Source organism: Salminus brasiliensis, chromosome 1, assembly GCF_030463535.1.
Source record: "Salminus brasiliensis chromosome 1, fSalBra1.hap2, whole genome shotgun sequence".
Classification (NCBI taxonomy): Eukaryota; Metazoa; Chordata; class Actinopteri; order Characiformes; family Bryconidae; genus Salminus; species Salminus brasiliensis.
The window spans coordinates 58,267,077-58,289,974 of NC_132878.1; the positions used below are offsets into that span (position 1 = coordinate 58,267,077).

Sequence of the window (22,898 nt, forward strand, 5' to 3'; positions counted from 1 at the left end):
TTGATGCATTGCTCATTGTGCAACTGGCAAAATATTGGTGACCTTCATTCTTATGTAAACAAACACACACGTAGTGGACAATTTTGAGGTCAGCAAAAAAATAAATAAGGTCATGTACATATATTGTACGATAAACCTATAATGTAATTATGATAACAGGCCTACAAGTATATACAAGTGCTTTTGTATACTTTAAGGTCATATTCTCCCTAGAAAGTGCTGTGACAACTGACGCTAGTTGGATTGAGCCTTTTGTTTGTTATTTGTTAAGAAGCCTTGTCATGTACCCTTCAGTTAAATGTTGTCTGAAATTTGTTACCTTCTCCCATGAAGTTTCCATTTTTTGGTTGTTTTTTTGGTTGTTTGGATATATGGACTATTATATTCATGTAAAACCATTTGATACATTTAAATAATTTAAAGTGCTGTTTTAGTCTGTCAGTGCAAAAACAAACATTTTTTTGGCATACTTGGTGTCTGTTTCTGTATTAATGCGCTGTGCAATTCCTCTCAATCCAAAAATTAAATTATATCTTAAATGTTATACCAGTTTATCATCTGAGAGTCTGTGCTTGCATCAAGACTTGCCTGTGTGACTTAACATATTTGAAAGCATGAATGGTGTTTGGTGTTATGAATCATTGACAGTGCATGCAAATGAAGGAAAAGTGCAAAGGTGCCAGTAATCCTGTATATGCAAACATAGTTGCAATGCTAGTTCCTCCTAAGGCCATCTCCTAGGGCTGTTTCACAGGACACACACAGTCCCACTGGCTAACACTGAACAGACAGAAAGACATCAGGTCCCTGCCAAACTCTGTGCCTCTATTGCCACGGCAACAGGGTTTTCAGGCCTTCAATGGGCTTCACCATGCCCCAGTACACTAATTAAATCTTGCTTCTGCAGTCAAGGCAAGCTTTGGGACATTTTTTTTAACTCAACCCCATTCCCCACTATGGACAGTGGATGAACCTCAACCCTGCAAACAAAGTTTCACTAATTAGGTTAATCTGATTTAATGATCACCACTAAGATATTGCATTTACTTTCCATCTGCTCAGACTACAAACATGCCTTATGTGTGTGTATATACAGCATATACAGTGGGGAAGAAAAAGTATTTAGTCAGTCACCACTTGTGCAAGTTCTCCCACTTAAAAACATGAGAGAGGCCTGTAATTGACATCATAGGTAGACCTCAACTATGAGAGACAAAATGAGAAAATACATTCAGAAAATCACATTGTCTGATTTTTAAAAAATTTATTTGCAAATAATGGTGGAAAATAAGTATTTGGTCAATAAACATCTCAATACTTGTTATATGTTATATATATACAATGTTATATATCCTTTGTTGGCAATGACAGAGGACAAACGTTTTCTTTAAGTCTTCACAAGGTTGGCACACACCGTTGCTGGTATGTTGGCCCATTCCTCCATGCAGATCTCCTCTAGAGCAGTAATGTTTTGGGGCTGTCGGCGGGCAACACGGACTTTAAGCTCCCTCCAAAGGTTTTCTATGGGGTTGAGATCTGGAGACTGGCTAGGCCACTCCAGGACCTTGAAATGCTTCTTACGAAGCCACTCCTTTGTTGCCCTGGCAGTGTGCTTGGGATCATTGTCATGCTGAAAGACCCAGCCACGTTTCATCTTCAATGCCCTTGCTGATGGAAGGAGGTTTGCACTCAAAATCTCACAATACATGCCCCATTCATTCTTTCATGTACAAGGACCAGTTGTCCTAGTCCCTTTGCAGAGAAACAGCCCCAAAGCATGATGTTGCCACCCCCATGCTTCACAGTTGGTATGGTGTTCTTTGGATGCAACTCAGCATTCACTCTCCTCCAATCACAACGAGTTGTGTTTGTACCAAACAGTTCTACTTTGGTTTCATCTGACCATAAGACATTCTCCCAATACTCTTCCGGAACATCCAAATGCTCTCTAGCAAACTTCAGACGCGCCCGGATATGTACTGGCTTAAGCAGGGGAACACGTCTGGCACTGCAAGATCTGAGTCCCTGGCGGCGTAGTGTCTTACTGACGGTAGCCTTTGTAACGTTGGTCCCAGCTTTCTGCAGGTCATTCAGTAGGTCCCCCCGTGTGGTTCTGGGATTTTTGCTCACCGTTCTTGTGATCATTTTGACCCCATGGGCTGAGATCTTGCGTGGAGCCCCTGATGGAGGGAGATTAGCAGTGGTCTTGTAGGTCTCCCATTTTCTGATTATTGCTCCCACAGTAGATTTCTTCACACCAAGCTGCTTGCCTATTGCAGATTCAGTCTTCCCAGCCTGGTGCAGGTCTACAATTTTGCTTCTGGTGTCCTTCGACAGCTCTTTGGTCTTCACCATAGTGGAGTTTGGAGTGTGACTGTTTGAGGTTGTGGGCAGGTGTCTTTTACACTGTTAATGAGTTCAAACAGGTGCCATTAATACAGGTAATGAGTGGAGGACAGAGAAGCCTCTTAAAGAAGACGTTACAGGTCTGTGACAGCCAGAAATCTTGCTTGTTTGTAGGTGACCAAATATTTATTTTCCACCATTATTTGCAAATAAATTCTTTAAAAATCAGACAATGTGATTTTCAGAATTTTGTTTCTCATTTTGTCTCTCATAGTTGAGGTATACCTATGATGTCCATTACAGGCCTCTCTCATTTTTTTAAGTAGGAGAACTTGCACAATTGGTGACTGACTAAATACTTTTTTCCCCCACTGTATATATATATATGCCAGACAGTAAGTAGACACGCAAAAAAAAAAGGAGGAGAAAGTGAGATGAACGTTCTTATTGTGGGGTGGTGAACAACCAACATTCTGAGCTTGTCACCATCGTGTCACTGAATGCAATCAAATCCTCACAGCAATGCTCCAAAAGTTGCTCCAACAAAAGCAGGATCAACTCTTTTTCGACAACCTGGCTTTTATGAATGAGCAGGTGTCCCAAAACTTTTGTCTTCATATAGTGTATTAAATAAAAAAATTAAAAAAACACATTATTGTCATTCTGTCATTCGCACAGTTCTGGACACATTTCAGACAATTGCAAGTCAAATCATTAAGGTTTGGATTATATTAGTTTATATAGACACTTATACAGTTTTCCAAAAGGATCCTGCAGAGACATCCTAACCATAATCCCAATCCTGATTTTGACATTGCAGTATCTAACAACTTACATACAATGCAACCATAGGTAAAGGCAAAAAATGAGCTAGATAAAGACTGATTCAATATTATAAAGATATAATTATGTGTGTATCATATTCTGCATGATGTCTATGGAAGGAATATGTTTACCCTATATAGAGTAGGTCAGTGTAAATAGTCATAGTAAAATACATACATAGTAATGCATGCATAGTCAATGTAAAATGTCAGGTTACTATTTTATCTCTGCTATACATACACATATTTAATTACAAATATGTATAATATATATATATATATATATATATATATATATATATATATATATATATATATATATATATATGTGTGTGTGTGTGTGTGTGTGTGTGTGTGTGTGTGTACCCACCTACTCCACAGTCAGACACAAATCAATCGGAGGGAGCTGCAAAAAATATGTGAAATGTTAATTCTGATAAATAAGCAGAGCTTGAGCTCTCAGCGGCACTTCCCTGAATGACACAAAGCACAGGCCTTGTGACGCACCTTTGGTTTTTTCGCACAGGATTATGCATGATAAGCACGATTATCTGCCGAGGAACATCATTTCATGGAGAGCACTCATTCTCTTTCTCTCTGACAAATTGCCTGTGATTTTTCAGGCTGAGATGGATGGCACGCTTGCCTTTTAGAGTGCATTCATTTTGTGTGATTGATTGCCATTTAAATCAGCAGTTTTGGCTTTATTGATTAGGCCTGAAACAGCATATGTGTCCGGCTCATTTTTATTGTCTGTCATGCGGCCCTGATCAGAGGCTGAGAATTTGCAGCAGTGCTCCTCTGGGAAGGTTCCTAGCATGCAAATGAACTGTAGCTCTGGTCTAAAGCAGATGTCCTGCAATGAAACATCAGTGGATTCACAGCAGAACCCTGAACTACTTCTGGCGACATTAACCTTCTAAGAGTGCTTCACAGCTTAAAAACAGCTTAGCAGTCATCCTGAGATCAGAGTAGACCTATCTGTAGGTTAGGGAGGTTAGCATGTCCCCTCAAACTGAGAAGTGTTAAATCTCATTAACTAAAGGCAAACCGAGAGACCCCGAGGATGTTAAGAAACAGAAGCGGAAAAAAGGCCCACCTCCTGCAGAAAGTTCAGCATCCTAATAGAACGGAGAGCCTCGAAGCCACAGTCTGATGTGATTGGGAGGCTGAGGACATGTAGGGGACATTTATCACCGTGACACAGCACTCTGACTGTCTTTGTTTGATTGGGTAAATTAGTGGGAGCTAATTTGCTTCCTCTGCAGAATCCTTTGCAGGGTTTTTCTTGTTATTTTAATTAGGCTGGAAGAACTGTTTGGTTTGCCACTTGGATGTCGGTCCAAGGTGAAAGGGAAAAGAGTGTAATCATTGTTATGCACTGCCTGTGCTAGGAAGAGTACACATATTTTTATGACTATCAGAGGGTGACCTCATATTTGTGAATGCTTCCTTTGCTCTGTTAAATTGAGCAGAGAAGCAAATAAATGAAAGCCAAGGTAATCACTGCTTCATTTCACATTAGAACTGTTTGGGTTCAAATTGGATATAACCCAATTTCAGACTCATTATTTCAAATGCATTCATTCCAAACTTCTTATGCTTATTAAAAACGTGAGCATTCACATCGATTAAGTTTAGTGATTTCTGAAGTTGGCCTTGCGTCTGAAAGATGGACCAAGTCAGATGACATTTGCCCAGTAGTCTTAAATGATTCATCACCTGGTCATGTGACAAAACAGGACCTGCCTGTAGTCATTACTTTCCATGCTCAGCTTTATAAGAATAGCATGCACCTTACACTGTCAAAACATTAGTCAAATAAATAATACCATATCACAAAACAAAGTCAAAATATCCTAGTTCAAATTCAGTTCACATCAGAAACATCATTATTGTAGATATTTCTATCTAACAATTTTAAAAAAGTGACAAAATCTCTTCTAAATATCAAATACATTTTGGACATATGACTATTTTACAGTTTTCTTTAATTATTATGATCAAACATAAAAAACACACAAAAAAGGCAGAATAATTCTGTGGAAGCACACTAGTACACCACCAGCAGAGAGTCACACAAAGAAAAATGACTTGGCAATAAAAAAGAAACGTTAAAATGTACCAGTATATTTTCCATAAAATTTGTTTTTTTAGTGTGAATATATCATACATCAAAATATACATCAAATATGAACACAATGTAATGTGCAGTTCAATGTGTTTATACAACGTAAACATTAACATTAATGGTTAACATTGTTGCACATCCACTTTGTACTTTACACTTGACCACTCATCTCTGCGTTGCACGTTTCTTTTTGTATTCTGTGTAGAGTTAGTGTATATATTGCTTTTTCATTCTTGTATACTTGGTTTTATCTCTGTTTATGCTTTGTACTGTGTTTAACTATGTATGTGACAAATAAAACCAAAAAAAAAATACCGCTTAGAAATAGAAGCTTGATACTGTCAGTTATGAGCTGTTACTACAATGTTAGAAAAGAAATGTCCAAGTTACCATCAACATTACAGCATGTTCATCAATTTAGATGTATTAGGAGTGTTTAAACGCCATGTACAATGTGTGCAGATTGAATGCACATCTAATGTGGGCGCTATTTTTACAGGATGCTAAAGTGCGTGAACAGCTGGGTGTGGCCACACTGGTGGGGAAGATGGAGAACAGGATGCTGACAGTGGTGACTGGTCCAGACATGGTCAACATCACCTACCTAAATTTCATGGCCTTTCAAGATGAGGTTGCCAAGGTATTTAGCTATGTTCTATAAATGTGACGTTTAATGCCTATGTGCTAATTAGCAGTGGTTACCCTTGGGAGACGATGACAGAAACCAATGAATGGATATGATTACTTTTGTAATAATTTCTGGAATTAAATATATTAAAAATAAAATTATTAATGAAAGAATCAGTGAGGGTGACCCAAGCCTGATTCAAAAGCCCTGTATAACAAACAGTTTTTGCTCTCAGTAACACACAATGTAATATACTACAGCAATATGATCTGCAAATAACAGCTAATTACTAGACATAAATTTTATTTATTGATGAAAAAGGTGGAATCTCACAGGCTGCATCATTCTTAATGAATCCACAGTAATTCATGAATACAGTGCTTTACTGCAGTTTTTTCCTCTGTATATTTACAGCAGTTGCATTTATCTTCTACTGTACTGAAATCGTTATCACTAATGAGTGATTGTAATCTTTAAAGATAACTACTTGATAACTGTGTGATGTGTGTATTTATGTTATGTTTTTTTTTTTTAACAAGTCTTTATGTCTGTTTATGTTTATGGTCTGTTTCTAGGAGTGGGCTGAAGAGCTTTTCAACTTGGCCTCAAACCTCTTGGCTCAAAACATGTCCCGGGAGTCCTGTTTAGAAAAAGTGTGGGTACACCCTGTATTTGCTATCCGTCTTGTTTCTTTTACCATTCTAGTAGCTGACTGCTCTAACATTCTCTCTGAAATGTGAATTCTGACTGGATCTAAGAATTTGGATGCATCTACCAGTCCCTTCAGGACCATTTCAATGCCCCTTATGGAACTGTACTAGCTCATAATAATAAAAATGCCATGCAGTGATGGCTTCCATATTGAGCAATAAAACTTCATAAATCAATACTTGGCCCACAGAAGTTTAAAGATTGACGGTTAGGGACATATATTCAACTAGTGTCCCCGAAGCAAGCGGTGTTTTAAAGTCTGCACAGAACTGAAGCAGCATTTAATCAATGCCAAACAGAAAGCACTTTCAGCAGGGTGTTAATGTCACACTGTTCTTTTTATGGTTGTGCTGTTGGTCGTTCTGCACAGAGGTACTGACAATATGTGTAATGTTTTCTTTTTATTTTAGAACATAAGAACCTTTATTTTTTCCAAAATTTGTATTTGTGTTCTTTCTATCTACCAATAGAAATACTATATATTATAGTTACTATAACAGTAACTGTAGCAATAGTTTTGTGGTTCATTGGACCTTGCTGCCCTTTTCAGACAAATATGACCTGCTGTGTTCATTTGTAGCTTCAAAGGATCAAAGCAAGTTAGAGAGGCCATGATAAAGAAAAGAAAAGTACTTAATGAGTAAAATAAACAAAACTAATAAAATAAATCTTAACTGCAAAATGTAATAGTTGAATATAGAAACCTAAAGCAACTCATTTCAGATCACCATGTTTAAGGAAATTTGGCTTAATGGGTGTTTATTAATTCTCAGATGTGTTCTATTGCTCCATCAGTGCAGGCATAAGATACCTACGCTTGCTTCTAAGCTTTCAAACATCTTTGGAGTCTGTAGTTGCCAATGTTCAACATGAGAGATGTACCAATAACAATCAAAGTTATTATAAGTATTATAAAATATTTTATTATTGAGAATAATAAAACCATTGGGTCAAAACCTTACCAAATCAACTGTGTGGAACATCATTGAGAGGAAAGAACGCACTGGTGAACTCATTAAACACAAATATACGTGTGAACCAATGAAGTCCTCCACTGCTGATGGCAGAGGGATCTTCACTATGGTAAAGAAAAAGCCTCAGTTGTCTGTCCGACAGTTTAGAAACAGCCTTCAGGAGGCGGGTGTATATTTGTCAGAGACTACTGTTCACAGAAGACTTCATGAACAGAAACACAGAGGCTACACTGCAAGATGCAAACCACTAAAAACAGAAGGGCCAGACTCCAGTACGTAAGTACTTAAAGGAGCTGCAGAATTCTAAAAAACAAAAGGTCTAGTAGACAGCAAAGACCAAGACTAATCTGTATCAGAGTGATAGCAAGAGCAACGTCTGGAGACAAAAAGGAACTGCCCAACACTTGTATTGTTGTCTTACCTTGTCTTGCCATTGTTGTCTTGCCTTGTCTTGTCTTGTATTGTTGTCTTGCCTTGTCTTGCCACCCCTGAAGCCAAATGTGCAAATGTGCAGAAATTCAAACATGTTAAAACCAAAATGTTAAAATACTCTTAAATTATAGTCTGCAATGTGCATTGTAAACTGTGGAGCAGAGGGGCATATTAAAGAAAAATGTTATTGAGGTCACTGTACATTCAACTGGAAACTACTACCAGACAACCCATGTGCAGTTTTGAATGGGTGAGCAATTTGGCAAAAATATAATAGCACAAGGCATTTTCTCAATACATGATACATATCACAACATTTAATTTTTGTTCAAGTTTGGACAGAAAAGTGTGGTCTTTTATTAATCAAAGCATGTTTCAAATGTGCTCTGCTTAAACCCATCCTTCTCCAGAACCAAGGCAGTAAATGTTTGCATTCTAAATGGGCCGAGTGAGGAAATTCCTGAATATTTCATGGAGAAAATGTGAATCAGCTGAGTAACGTAGGATGTCTTGCCAGGCTGTCAAAGACCAACATATGCATGAAAACAGTGTACTCAGAGGGTACACTGCAATGAGGAAATTACCAGCAGGTTCCAAGTACAAGCCATTTCAGTTTGCAGGTTACTAAAAAAGTAACTGAAACACTCATCTAATTCTGAAATGAAAAATGTAACTATACTCTTGAAGAAGTCCAAGACTAATGATATTGAGATATGGTCAGCTTGATGGTTCATGTGGCAGATGGTCAGTGACATTATACACTGTCCTGGCAATGAAGGATTTTTTTCTGGGATGAAAGTAGTAAATTCTTAAATGGCAAGTCAGCCACCTGAGCTCAAAGGATAAAAGCCCTCAAAATAAATAGAAAGCAGAGAATAGAACAGACTACAGAACAAAATGTTACCATGAAAGATGCCAAGTGTCCGGGATGTTTTATACATTCAGAGAATTCAGAATATCATAACTTGCAAAGTTTATGCAGCATATCTGCACTGAACTCTTGTATTTCATCCAAATGCTAATATGTAATATTACATATCCAAATGTAATATTGTTGCAAAAAAATATGTTAAACCCCACTTGGGAAAATGGAAATCTGTGGAGATTCTGTCAAATTTGACTTTTTTGGCATTTGGTACCTGCTCTTATGCAGAGCATCTTGCAGTTGATTCATATGATATAAGTGTATAAATTACCCATTGGTGTAGGATTATTTAGGCAATCATTATTTATGAAAAGGTTCTGAATATACTTCTGTAAAGAATAGTTCTTTGTGGGACCAAAAAGGTTACAAAAAAAGAACCCTGTTCTTATAGAATTTTTTTGGTACTTTACAGCCTGTTTACTTGGAGTAATAGCATTCAGCTGTGCTCAGTTGTGTCATCTGTTGCTTTATTTATTTATGAATACATTTATTTGCTTTTTACTAATTAGTTTTTCTTACTGTTCCAAGTTTATTTTTTACACATTGAATACAAATTCAAATAAAGCTGACACTATAACACTGGCATGCTAATATCAGAAACTTGTTAACTAAAATAATTAAAAAAAAAATAATAACATGATAGAAATGAAAGAGGATTGTGTAAATCAAAATATGCTTGAAAAATAACCTACTGTGGGTAAAATGCTTACAAATGACATTTGCATTGTAACGCTCCAATGCGTCACTTTATATCCAAACTATTAGTGTACAGAGCCAGTTTAAAAACTAATCAGCTAATAAGTGATATTGTAAAGCTAATAAGTGATATCGCAGATTGACACTGATACACAAGTCTAGCAAGTCCTCTATCTCTGACCAACTTTTGCTTGACTTTGCCAGAGTTGCTCCCGCTGTCCTTTGCTTAGCTCTAATCAAAGAAAAATGCTCACAGCCACAGCAGAAGCACGTAATCATCTATTTAGCTGTTCCCATGCTATTAGATGTGTGTTGGGGGAGGCGGGGTGGGCACTTACTCTGGTCTGGGCAGCAGCTGCAGAGTGACAGCAGCAGTTCAGTTGTCCTTGTGCCACAGACCAGATTTGTCTGGCCACAGTGGGTGGTCATCAGTGGATATGGGAGATAGAGTCAATGGCGATGCAAACCCTTGGCCCCGAAGGTTGACCATTACCAGTGACTTTGCCCTTAGATGACGTAACGCCTATGAGGACGGCTGCATAATGGACATTAATTATTTGTGAAAAGCCACTTATCACTTAGTGCATAATGATGGCATAAAGTTGCATGCAGGCTATTTTTAGGACAGTGGCATATCCACCTCCTCGTGCTCCAGTGCTAATGCAAAACATCCTGGGATTGTGGAGCAATGCATGAAATGTAAATACATACAAACGCACACCCACACCCTTCCAAAGATGCTTACACACAGAGGCTATAATTAGAGACACATTGGGGCAGTTGTGCACTACCACACACGCAGATCAAATTAGACAGGAGGCTTATTGATTTTAAGGCAAATGATGCTGGCCTGTTGTCATGCATGTGGATGTGCAAGACTTCAGTGATGAGTAATCAGTAATAACTCGATGCAGTTTACACTTCTGGTCCAGGCAAAATGCATTCATTTAACTTATTTAAATTATTCAGTAACTACAGGGACCTCTGTGCAAACTGGTGGGGCTATTCTTTGGAATTAGAAGTTTGTAATAACTTTTCAGCTAAAAAAGGACGTTTTTATATTCATTCCATCACAGGTATGTTCGACTGCTGCTGCAGCTCAACCCTGAGGGATGTATTCCTGTGAAAAAGTGAGTAATTCTCCAACTGCTCAATCACTCATCCATGAATAACAAACACCTACTGTACAGTAGCTGTAGATAATGACAATAAAAGTCTGTATTGTCTTTCAACTACAGAGCATAAAATGTGGAAATAATGAAGTGAAAGAAAGATTGTTATAGGTATAAGAAAGGGAGCAATAATGTGAATAATCGAAGGAACAGTAATTAAAAAAAGAAATTCCCAGTGTTTTACTGACAGCTCATAATTTCTCTTTCACTATTTTGTTCTAAAAATCAAGGGTACTAATAGGGAGTTGCCCTCCACTCACACATGTTGTCTGTTCTGCTCTAGTATCTTCCGGGTGTTCTCAGCAGACAGGAAGCGAGTTGAAAATGCTTTGGAGATCTGTGGCCTTCCATCTGGAAGAGTAAGCTCTGCTTTATGTCTGTCACTGCAGTGGTTATTGTCTTAGTTTGTTTACTGTCATTGTGGTTCTACAATGGCTTGGGTACAAAGTTCAGCTTCAGAAGTTGTATTGTAATTTGCTTTTGAATTAGAAACACCAAACAGCACTAAAGCATATTGAATACAGAATGATGTACTTAAAGGTAACATCTTGGACAAATTTTTCATAGTTCAATACTGAACCTTGAGACAATTGTACTTTCTACAGACATGTACCTCATGACACTGTTTAGAATCATAATGTGATCTTGCTTATCTATGAAGGATCATTTGTAAAGGACAAAAATAGCACCTTGTCAATAAATATTATGTGAGCAGAGGGCAGAAAAATAACCAAATGTCCCTGGACCACTTATCCAAGCTAAAGTCACAAGACCCGAAGAGACCTCATATAAACCACAAGCATGCAGTAGACCTCATATAAACCACTCTATCTATCTGTCGCTCTATCTGTCTGTCTATCTATCTATCTATCTATCTATCTATCTATCTATCTATCTATCTATCTATCTATCTGTCTGTCTGTCTGTCTGTCTATATGTCTGTCTTTCTGCCTGTCTCTCTGTCTGTCTCTAAAGTGTGCATATTTAGTTGTCACTCTTTAGAGAGTCTAAGACACTGAGACACATAAGTCAGAAAAATGCCAAAACATAAAAGGAACAATAACAAACCAAAACTAAAAACCAAACTTGAGCATGAATAAAGAGGTCAGGAACTACAACCAAAATTAGAGAAAATAAATGAAGAACAGAGCAAAAGTCACATTACAAGCAGATAGGGCCAGAAAAGAGGCCCAGCTGTGAACACTAAAAAACTAGGCGGGACCAGGGCGGAGACAGTGATCGAAGCATTAATAATGAACACATGGGCAGCACATAGAGAATGTAAACACAGGGACAGAGACTCACACAAACAAACTGGGGGAGGGCAGGGGAAGGCTGTTCTACTGTGTGGACTGTTATTAAAAAAACAGCAGTTCAGGGGAACTGTGTAGAGTTGGAAGTCCAGGAAAGCTACTGGAGCTCACTGCTCATAGTCTTGTAAGACAGGCAAATTAAACCCCCTATGTGGCAGTCAAGAACCTGGAAGAAAGTTAGCTGAGCCAAATGAGCTTGGAAACAAGTGCTATGGGCTGATGAGTCAAAATAGAACTCTTTCATCAAAAGAACATTCTTGCCAACCATGAAGCATGAGGTGAATTTGTCTGTTTAAAGACTGAAGCTGAACAATGCGTGGCTTCTACAACAGGATAATGATCCAAAATATACCTTAAACGGACCACTAAAAGAGACACAAGCTGAGCCGTTTGGAGTAGGTCTCCTGACCTAAAGAAGATTTGTGCATAGATCCTAAATGATCTGTGCAAGCATCATTAAAATGTGTGGCAGAATGTGCGGAACAATGGCCAGTCCTGTAAGCTGTGAGGTTGGCTATCCTTGGATGCTTGATTGGACTAAGATCTGGGCAATTTGGAGGCAAATTAGGAAATACCGTTGCCAAGGGGTGTACTTGGTCTGCAAGAATATTTAATTAGATGATAGGTGTTAAAGTATTATTTATGTGAATGGCATTGGCCTATTGCTAAATGATAATGATATTTCTTTGACACAGTTAGACTCATGGGAAAAACCTGTAGCAGCAAATGCACACACTCGTTCACAAAATAGAGCCGGGTCTGTCCATAATTACATAATTAGCAGCAGGCACAAGCAGTGTATTGGCGTATTAGAGGCCAACAGGGATTTGTTGTTGTTGCGATGTGTAATTAATTAGAGCTAAATGTCGGTGGTGCTAATCCCTTAAATCTGCCTTTACCCCTGACTTACTGACTTCTAGAGAACATACTGTGTGTGTGTATGTGTGTTTGTGAATACACATTCCTTCCCTCACCCTGCTCTTGCCTTTTATTCTATTAAAACATTATAAACTTAATAAAAGATAACATTTTCTTACTCATGTTATTATACATTAATTAAAAACAAAGGGCTATTAATAGTTACTGTCATAACACGACCTTTTATCTTTAGATAAATAAATAAAAATAAATAAAAACAGCGACCCCTTCATCACAAAACTATATAATAAAGATGATGTAATACCAGCCCAAGGCTCATTTAGTGAAAGGCTACATATAGTGATATTAGTGTAATTGTGAGTATCAATGAGAAACTATGTAACGCAGGTTCTAATCCCAAGAGTCTCTTCACTGGAAGCTAGTCATAAATTATCTGCTATATTATTAGCTATTGACAGATGAATGAGAGGGCAAGGCAGTAGCTTATTGTGAACTTTATATCATTCATTATCTTCTGGGATGGTTCCTTTTGGATCTCCAACTTTACTTGCATATATTTTTCTCTTTGTCATAATATGCTACTCTGCTGAGCGTCTAGACGGATTGTTATTGTTGTGCTATATGACAATGATATTAATTTAGCTTAATTGCATAATTATTATAAATTTGTGTAATTCATATTTAGGTATATTATACTTTAATTAACTTTTAAATTCTGCGTTTGCAAGTTGCATGCATGTAAAACCAGCATGGTGGCTGAAAAATTTATTAAATGATTTGGTAACATTTATATAAAGGGTCCCACTATTAATTATAATTAATGATGAAGACATTGTTTGCCCATTATCTTTTTATAGATGTAAATTACTGTAAATTACTGTTTAGGGACATGAATAATTATTTTTAAATTATTATAAATTATAATAAATATAAATAATAAATGGTAACATTTATTTTTGTTATGATTTCAGAAGATAAAGATTTAAAGATAAAACCATGCTGAAATGTAAATTGTGGTTTCACAGTGGTTTCTATGCTTGTAAAGATCAGTTTTCTGGATGACCAGGCTGTTCCCTTTTCCTCAAAGCTTGCTCTCCTTCACTTTAAAAAGTCTTCACTGTCATTCTTAAGTGATCGTTATCGTTAATGAACCCTGTCTCAGTAGAGCCTTTGTCTTTAATGACCACTGGTCCATGTAATTGGCCATGTTGAGTTCTGCTTCTTTTGGGCCGACGTTTCTTCTCTTGTTCTTTTGATTATTTGGCCTATTCACTAGCTCTCCACTCACACTGCTCTTGAAATAGAAGATAAGTGCAAATGAATTGGTGCGGGCGATTGAAAAATAATTTACACCTTCATGTTCAATCACACTCTGTCCTTTACTGAGGCTAACATAACCAGCGGAGCAAACTTTTGAATACTTATAACCTAGTGTTTTTTAACCCCGCAGAATGACTTTATCCCGCAGCAGCAGTTCACGCCAGATATCTACAGAGTGTTCCTCAATAACATCTGCCCCCGGAAAGACATCGATACCATCTTCTCAGAAATGTAAGCCCCTTCATGCTTCATGCTGATTCCAGTTATATGATGGAAATTGCTGTGTTGCCTTCTGCCACAAATGTAAGGCTGATCTGCTGGGAGGCCAAGATTGTCCAAGAGCAAGAAACACAACAGTGAAAACACTGTCATTCCTGTAATTCTGGACACAAATTAAAGTCATCAATCAAATAGAGTGTTTAACGAGAGATGTGATAAGAGAGTCATAAGAGTGTATGATGGATTGGAGAGGACATGCATATTAAGCTGCTCTAAGCTGCAGATCACTCAAATGTTAATTCCCAAATTTAAACTGTCAGTTACCTTTCAATCAGCTAATTCTCAGTTCATAATGCCCCCATAGACCTTGTGTCTTCCTCTCTTTGTTGTTCCTGTCCCAATGATATCTTGCTTAGAGTCACGTGTGTGCGGGCCTTTGTGTACAGTAGGCATATAAAGCACAGTGGTTGTTTTGTAATTATTTTATTGTGTGTTTTAATAGAACAGTAATGGAAATGTGTGCCTAGTAGACGACGGTCCTGCAATAATGGTGCCATATTCTGGACGATGCATCTCTGGGAGATATGCGTGCTAAAAGCTCTTAGTTGGAAGTCTAAAAGGGCATTCCCAGGATACAACAGAAGCTGATGAGAAATGTGTTTAAAACATTTCTCTAGTAAAGAATGAAAAAGAGAAGGAGGCACAACTAATGTCTGTACATTTATGGCCAATTTGCACAGGATAGGGAGTGGCTAGTCAATTTACGTCATCGTAATGATGAAATTTTAGTTCGACAATTGGCAGCTACATGTTCATAACATGTACATAGGCTATAGGCTAGGCAATGCAAAGACTTGCTGAAGCTGCCAGCAGCACCATGCCTCTGTAAAGTTTCTTGGCTTGCCTTTTGGATTTGACCAAGATTTGCCACCGACTTGATTGACCTGAGTTATCTGCACCATGCACAACAAAACAAAATGCCTCCTTGAGTCACTAAATATACATATTGTTTGAATCTTTTTGAATTTTTTTGGCTGTAATATAACATCATTTGAAGCATGTAGCTCACAGGCTAAAGTACAGCCTCCATATGGTGGGGTTAGTTTAAACATGCTGTTATAATATATAAGCTTCCCAAGGGATCTGATGAAAGAAGTCCATATAGAAGTTCACTAATTGTATTAATCTAGATACAGATCTTTTTATTTACTTAAGGAACTTAAGGAAGGTTGTCTGTTTAGCATAGACTTGTTTTTCAGACGTATTAAGTTACATTTATACTTGTGCCGCTTTTGACCGAATTGTTCACAAATTATCAGTGCTGGAAAAAAATTGACATTTTTATTTGTAGCTGAGATGTGTAGGTCTTGCCGAGATACTACTATTAATTATTAATTATTTAATTATTTAGCAAAAAATGATTAATTAATTATGTAGCAAAAAATACACTATGGGACATCCTTGCCATCCCAGTAATGCTCTCACCATAATTGCATAATAATGCATTCTGCAGTCGCAAGGTCATTGGGCCTGATTCACTAATCTTTTCCTAAGAATTTTCTTAAATTTGTTCTTGAGAAAAGTCCAAACATAAAGTCTACTTTGGATTAATGATGTGATTTTAAAGTGCAGAATCGTTCACAGCTCTGCTCTTATAATAATGTATCTCACTGTCCTCGTAAACTGAACAAATCCTAAATAAGAAAACACTTTGTGAGAACTGCATGAATGGGTTTTAAGAAGACATTTTAAAACATGTCAGCATTTCAGCATAGAATACGTCTGACAAATTCAGGACACATCAGCTTTTCTTCTAGTCTTCTGGTCTCTGTTCTGTCACGTTGTCCTTTAAGTTCTGTTTGATAGACTGTTTCACTTCTTCCACTTTGCATGCCTCTGATCTCTCTCTCTCTCTCTCTCTCTCTCTCTCCCCAGTGGTGCTAAGAGCAGACCATACCTCACAGTAGAGCAGATGACAGACTTTATCAACAATAAGCAGCGGGACCCGCGGCTAAACGAGATTCTGTACCCGCCCCTGAAGCCCGAGCAGGTGCAGACATTGGTGGAGAAGTACGAGCCTGACACCATGCTCTACCAGCGAGGTGAGCAGAGCCACCCGCCCGCCCATCAACTCCCAAAAACTGCACTTTTTTATAATGAGTGAATAAGTGCAGCTGTGTTCAAGCAAGGTGGAATCAAGTGCTACCCTCGTGCTCACTGTAGGGCTCTGAACTTGGCAGGGTCGTTGCCATAGTAACAGTTGTTACAAGAGCGCAGTGATTTTGGTGGCCCAGTGGGACACTGGACTGGAATGTTAGCAATGGAGATGAGTTCTTTACAGCAGCTTACATGTGCACAGACACACACACACAAACACACACACACACACACACACACACACACACACAGGGTCTAAGTGTCCCCTTTAAGGTCATGTTTACAGATTCACAGTCCTCACACAGCTAATACGAATGACTATTTTTTTCAAAGTATGCTCCGGCACACACACACACTCTTGCTTTTTATACTATGTGCTCAAGGTATATAAATTCAAGTACATACAATACAGTGCCATAGTACATACTTTTACATACACTCGACACTACACATAGTACATACATGTAGATAGACTAGACACTAAACATGAAATGACTAAAATTCCAGTATTGTTTCCATATCACAAACAAGTCCATGATGAGTGTATGTGAACTTCAGACCACTTTTCGATGACGTCCGAAATGCAAGTGATTTCCATAACCAACATGACTCACTGTCAGTCCAGGCCAAAAATAGAATCCTGTCTAAAACAAAAACAACAGAAAACATATGTCAGATGGCTTTTTTCTCTTTTCTCTCAATTGTGCATAAAAATCAGAAAGTAACTGATGAGAGTCAGTGGAACCAAGGCTCCCAGATTAAAGTTCTAGTTCATCTACACCAAACCTGTCATTTCTTATGTGTAAAGCAGCATGTCAGGTTTGTGACACAGGGTATAAGAGGGCCTGAAAGAATGAGTTTAAAAATATGTATCCAGGGAACCAATTCCTGGCACCATTACCATTACCATTTAAGATGTAAATTAACAAAGCTTTTAAGAAACTGACTCTGTGCCAGTAGACTGCTCTGTACTCCGATTACCTTTACTTTTGGCATTCGTTTCATTTGTGTGTTACTGTGAAAAGAACAGTGTTCTGTTTACAGTCAGTGCTGGCAAGGTGTTTATTTTTACATGATTCTGGTAGCAGGGAGTTCACAGCACACAGAAACGTACATGTCTTGAGCCATCGTTTCAATAAAACTTAATGCTTGAAACAAAAATTGTGTACAATGTAGCGCCTTCGTTGCAACGCACACGTCCACATGTGGCAATCCACCAGCGGGTCACACACACCCCCTGTGTAAGAGCAGTCCACATTATTTAACTACAGTGTTTTACACATGTTCTTACACATGGAAGAATTTGAAATGGCACAGTGAATGTCTGTGATATATGAACCCCTTATCAAAAGCGTATTACACTTACTCTGTAACTACAGGGACTTCTGTGCAAACTGGTTGGGCTATTCTCTGGTATTAGAAGTTTGTAATAATAACACTATTTAAACTCTATAATATGCCACATATCTAATAATAATGTCACAAATACTATATTTATTACCTATATGTAACAGGAACTTAATAATATTATTATAAGATAATAAGTGTAAATGTAACCTTAACCACACTAATATTTTTTTTTGTCAGTTAGTCTTGTTTTTTTCTGTGGTTTTGCTACAAAGTGTGGACTGAAAATATACAAAAACAAGTATGCTCACACTATCATGTCGTCTCTTTTCTTTTTTTCGGAACAGTGTCCCCGCTGGGATGCTTTTTTGTTAAAACAGCTGCTGTACAGGCCGGTTCAGTCCTGCACCACACTCCCTGTCTGTTACGCTGCCAACTCTGCCTTCTGCTCGCAACCCAGACACACACCAACAAGTGCATACACACGCAAACAGTCTGTGGTGTTACAGAAGTGCGGTGCTGAATCTGTGACAAGGCTGGAGCTGTGCGCTTTTTTCCTTACAGTTATAAGTCATTGAATGGTGCAGACAGAGAGCTTCCTTTGATTTATGTTTTGTGTCTGTACGACTCCGCTCCTATCCGACGCTAAAGTCTGAGGCTCATATTGTACAAAACATGAGAGTGGCAAACTCCTTTGAGTTAAATAATTCAGAAAAGTGTTGTTTTGGTTAATAAGATCCATCATGGCCAACAGCACAAGTGGTCTGAAGCTGCAGTGCTATGAGGACTGTCTCTTTACCTGAGGAGGCGGTAGAGCTGCTAACATCTCTGTTTGACAGTTCCTCCATATGCTCTCCTGCAGGTTCTGCACTCTCTACATGAGCTTGCTCTCTACCCTTTGTGCTGACACTTTTGAAATGGGCTTGTGCATGATTGATATAGAAGAAAGAAAAGTACAGTTCTGATTTTGTCTTGTGCGCCACTCACATTGTCCAAATTCTTGGAAACAGGAAAAAAGTGATACATTGACTTTATTTGATTCAAATTCATTAATTCTTCTTTTTCCAAATGAATAAAACATATTACATCAACACAAGTATTGCCTCAGGTAGGCCAACTGAAAGAAACAATTATGCTGACATAATGAGCCAGATTGTTCAAACTCAGCTGCAACTGTAAGAGCTGTAAAAGCTTAGAGAAATGTGTGGCAAGGTAATGAAGTCACTGTGGCGGTGATCAGCATGCCAGTCTCTACTTGCCACTGAGGATTTCTTACACAGATTTTGGTAATGCTATCTCGATTGTCATGCTAGCCAATGAATATTAAATACTGATGTTTAGTGCATGTTTGATTGCCAAAGGAGTCATGCATTGTAAAAGAAAAAGAAAAAAGAGCCTATTCGCTAAACAAATCAGCTAAATAAAAGTTAAAATATTTCATAAACAAACAATTTCATTGTGGCATCAAATGTAATCATAATGCCTATTTGCTGTCAAAAGTGACAGAAAGACAACAAGACTAAATAAAACATGGAAAAGCATCCAGATACCACAGGTAGTCTCAATAGTTGACATAAATCACATCCTGGTGTGCTAAGTTTACTTTCATTTTTAATTAAAATGATGTTCTGTATTTTTTTTTTTATATTTTGTGTTGTTGTAATTATACATCTACTCAGTCTGTATTGTTTTTTTGGGGGTTTTTTTTTATCTTGCCCGTGACATAAATGTATATTTATCATTAGCATAGAGCTTAACAACACAACCCTCCCTGTGAAAGACTAGGATTCGGTCCCCCGTTTAGGCAAGCACTCCATACTACACCAGTAAGAGTTCTTGAGCAAGACACTTTCACCCTCCGCTGTAACATCATTCAAAAGTAAGTCACTCTGAATAAGAACTTCAGTCAAAACTTTCCCAGGAAAATCAAGATCTTCTCATCTGCAGCTGCAACTGGGACCCAACATTAAATATTATCTGTATTAATTTGGTCATTGTGTACACACTGAATTCGACCTCTTGTTTCAGTTGCAGTTGAGTTCACCCCAACTGTTGATTGCTGAAAGTAGGAGTGTAAGAAAAGACCGTCAGTCTGGACACACTCCAATTTTTAACAGTACTACATCAGATTCTCTGGTTAATTCCACAGGCTGCTTCTTCAGCGTCTTCCATCCCAGAGCAGCACTCTCAGTGTGGCCTTCATCCACAGCCTTCCCTCAAAAGGCTGAAAAGGTGAGGTCTCGCTGAGATGAAAGTCACTCTCCATGGCCTCATTAGGGAGAATGTGTTCAGATGTCAGAGGAAAAACGGCGTTAATTAGGTTGTGGGAGTCTTTCGAGGGCATGGCGGGTTTAATTAGCGCAAAGTGGCCAGAGGGACTGGGGGAATCTCCTATAGACTGAAGCTTTACCTGGAAGAGCCGGAGGTGCTGAGAATGGGCTGTCTCCCTCATCAGCCCTCACCTGTCAGGAGATGAGACGCCTGAACGTTCAGCAAGCTTTGGCCGTCACTGACCATCACACTAATTGGTGGACGGCGTGGGCAAGCTCCATTCTAGTTGCAGTTGCCCATTTATGGTTAAAAGTGAAATATTCTTCGACGAGAAGTTAGCTATGAAGTTCTTAGCTGTAAAGGTATACCACTTATTCTACAAGTTAGCACAGTTCCCAGGGGTCTTATTAAGATGCTTTAGTCGAAAAAGCACACAGATTAAACACCACTGTCTAAAATAGCCTTGTTAAGAACAGCCGGTTTAAGTGCCTTCCTTTAAAAGATAATAAGACACTACTTACCCACCCTTTTCATTACTCTTCCTGACTCTATATGAATTCATAAACTTTTTTCTTCATTTGTCCTTGTTTGCACTAGCTAACATTTACTTCACCTTGAGTTCACTTGCTGGCTTGCTCACTCACTTACTCATTCAGTCTCATGTGCTATACACACACACACACTCTCTTTCTATCTATCTGCTGGCTCTAGGCTGCTATATCTGCAAAACAGCCAAAGGAACACACAACCTACTTATTTGTTAAACTACTTACACTCCAGTTGCAGTTTAGCAATTGACGGTACTGAATTATTTTGCTTAACAGATGTTTTGTTACCACTCCTTCATTGTATGGGTCCAGGTGGTTTGCACACACATAAACTAACAAAGCATTTCCCATTCTTAGATCTTATCATCAGCAAAGTGCTAGAAGGTCTGGCGCTTGCCAGAAAAAGAATGTGGGTGGAAACTTTTGTGGGTGCAAGTACTGAGATGGGGTGATGTAATTCTAATATCTCCCCATCTGACATAGGAAGGAGTTAAAAAGACTTCAAGCCTACGTAGCCCACAAAACACTGTCTGGGTTGTCAGCTGTTATACAGTTTGTAGGTTGGTCAGCACAGATACTTAATTGTCCTTACACAGAAAAAGTAGGCCTTTAGATAATATGTCCCCTTTAACACCAAGAAATGTAAATGCATATTGGGTGAATTATGTGGGAATTATAGGCCTCTAGTTTAGAAGACCAAAATGTGTTGGAAATGTGAATGCTCTTCTGTTGGATACTTGGGATAGTTGTGCGTCAGTGCATCCAGTTAAGTGCACAAGAGACAAAAGAGACACAAGAGACAATGCACAAGAGACAAAAAAGGAAGCTGATTCTAGATGTAGTATTTGCATGTTGCAAACCAGTGGCCTCAAATACAGTAAGACCAGGTTACACTTTGCTAAAAAGTACATCAAAGGCTCGGCCTGTGATATACACATCAACTGTAGCTCAGCCTGTGATATACACATGAACTGTAGCTCAGCCTGTGATAGAAAGAGGGCAAGAAAGACAATGAGAAGAAATGAATTGTTCATGATCAATATTAAACCTCGTCTTTCTTAACATGATGACATGGGGCTGTATGGCTGCCAGCAGAACTGATTCACTTCCCTTTATTGCCAATATGATGGATGACTGCAGCAGTTCTGAAGTGTACAGAAGCATCATAACTGCTCTGATCAAGCCGAATGGAGTTACAGCTGCAGAAGCAACTATGGGCTTTTTTCAGAGCCATGTATTGGAATGTTCTTGACTGGCCAAGTCAAGCAGGAACTGGAAATGGCTGTATCAGGCTGGCCAGTCCCATTGAGATGTCTAGGGTCACAGCTTTCACAGACTCCAGAGCAGTCACTAAGTGGGAAAAAAAAGAAATTTGACAATTTTATTAAAGATAATTTGCCCTCTGTCCCATGAGTAAATATAGATGGAAATACGTTTGAAGTACAACTGACATTCTGGACTCTAACCTCATAGGCATTGTTTTTCTTTTGTTCCACTGCAGGCCAGATTTCTGTGGAGGGCTTTGGGAGATATTTAAGTGGCGAGGAGAACAGCATCATTCCTCCTGAGAAATTGGACCAGAGTGAAGATATGACGCTCCCACTCTCTCACTACTTCATTAATTCCTCCCACAACACCTACCTCACAGGTCAGACAGCCAAATTGCTTTTGTAGACCTACTTTAACCAATCAGCAGCTAACTCTCACCCTAATGCTCATTATTCTCCCCATTCAGAAACTGGAAAGACTGGACTGAATTTACTTTATTCAGAAGTGTACATAATTTCTACATGAATGAATCCGTTTCATTGATCAGTTTAATTAATGTATTTATTCATGTGAACATGTCTACATACAGTATTTTAATCAAATACATCACTTGCATCACTTTTTTGGTGCAGGTCACATGACAAGTCACAGTCTGTGTGTTTACCCATATGAAAGTCAGTCTTTTCATTCACTAATATTCTACAGAATTCATTCATAATAATGATACAGTTCTAAG

At 38.4% G+C, this 22,898-nt stretch overlaps 2 protein-coding genes across 7 annotated transcripts in view; one reads left to right on the forward strand and one right to left on the reverse strand.

Moving 5' to 3' along the window:
* The window catches only part of gpcpd1 (glycerophosphocholine phosphodiesterase 1), a 252,304-nt gene that overhangs the window by 184,212 nt on the left and 45,194 nt on the right, over positions 1–22,898 (reverse strand). The gene's annotated exons all lie outside the window — the stretch shown is intronic.
* plcb1l (phospholipase C beta 1-like) overlaps positions 1–22,898 on the forward strand; it is a 122,936-nt gene that overhangs the window by 60,663 nt on the left and 39,375 nt on the right. For all 6 annotated transcript variants that reach the window (XM_072683188.1, XM_072683202.1, XM_072683195.1 and 3 more), the window contains exons 4-10: positions 5,801–5,941; positions 6,505–6,584; positions 10,744–10,797; positions 11,123–11,198; positions 14,482–14,582; positions 16,506–16,672; positions 22,395–22,541. In XM_072683188.1, the coding sequence (XP_072539289.1) occupies positions 5,801–5,941; positions 6,505–6,584; positions 10,744–10,797; positions 11,123–11,198; positions 14,482–14,582; positions 16,506–16,672; positions 22,395–22,541 (766 nt within the window). The remainder of the gene's footprint in view (positions 1–5,800; positions 5,942–6,504; positions 6,585–10,743; positions 10,798–11,122; positions 11,199–14,481; positions 14,583–16,505; positions 16,673–22,394; positions 22,542–22,898) is intronic.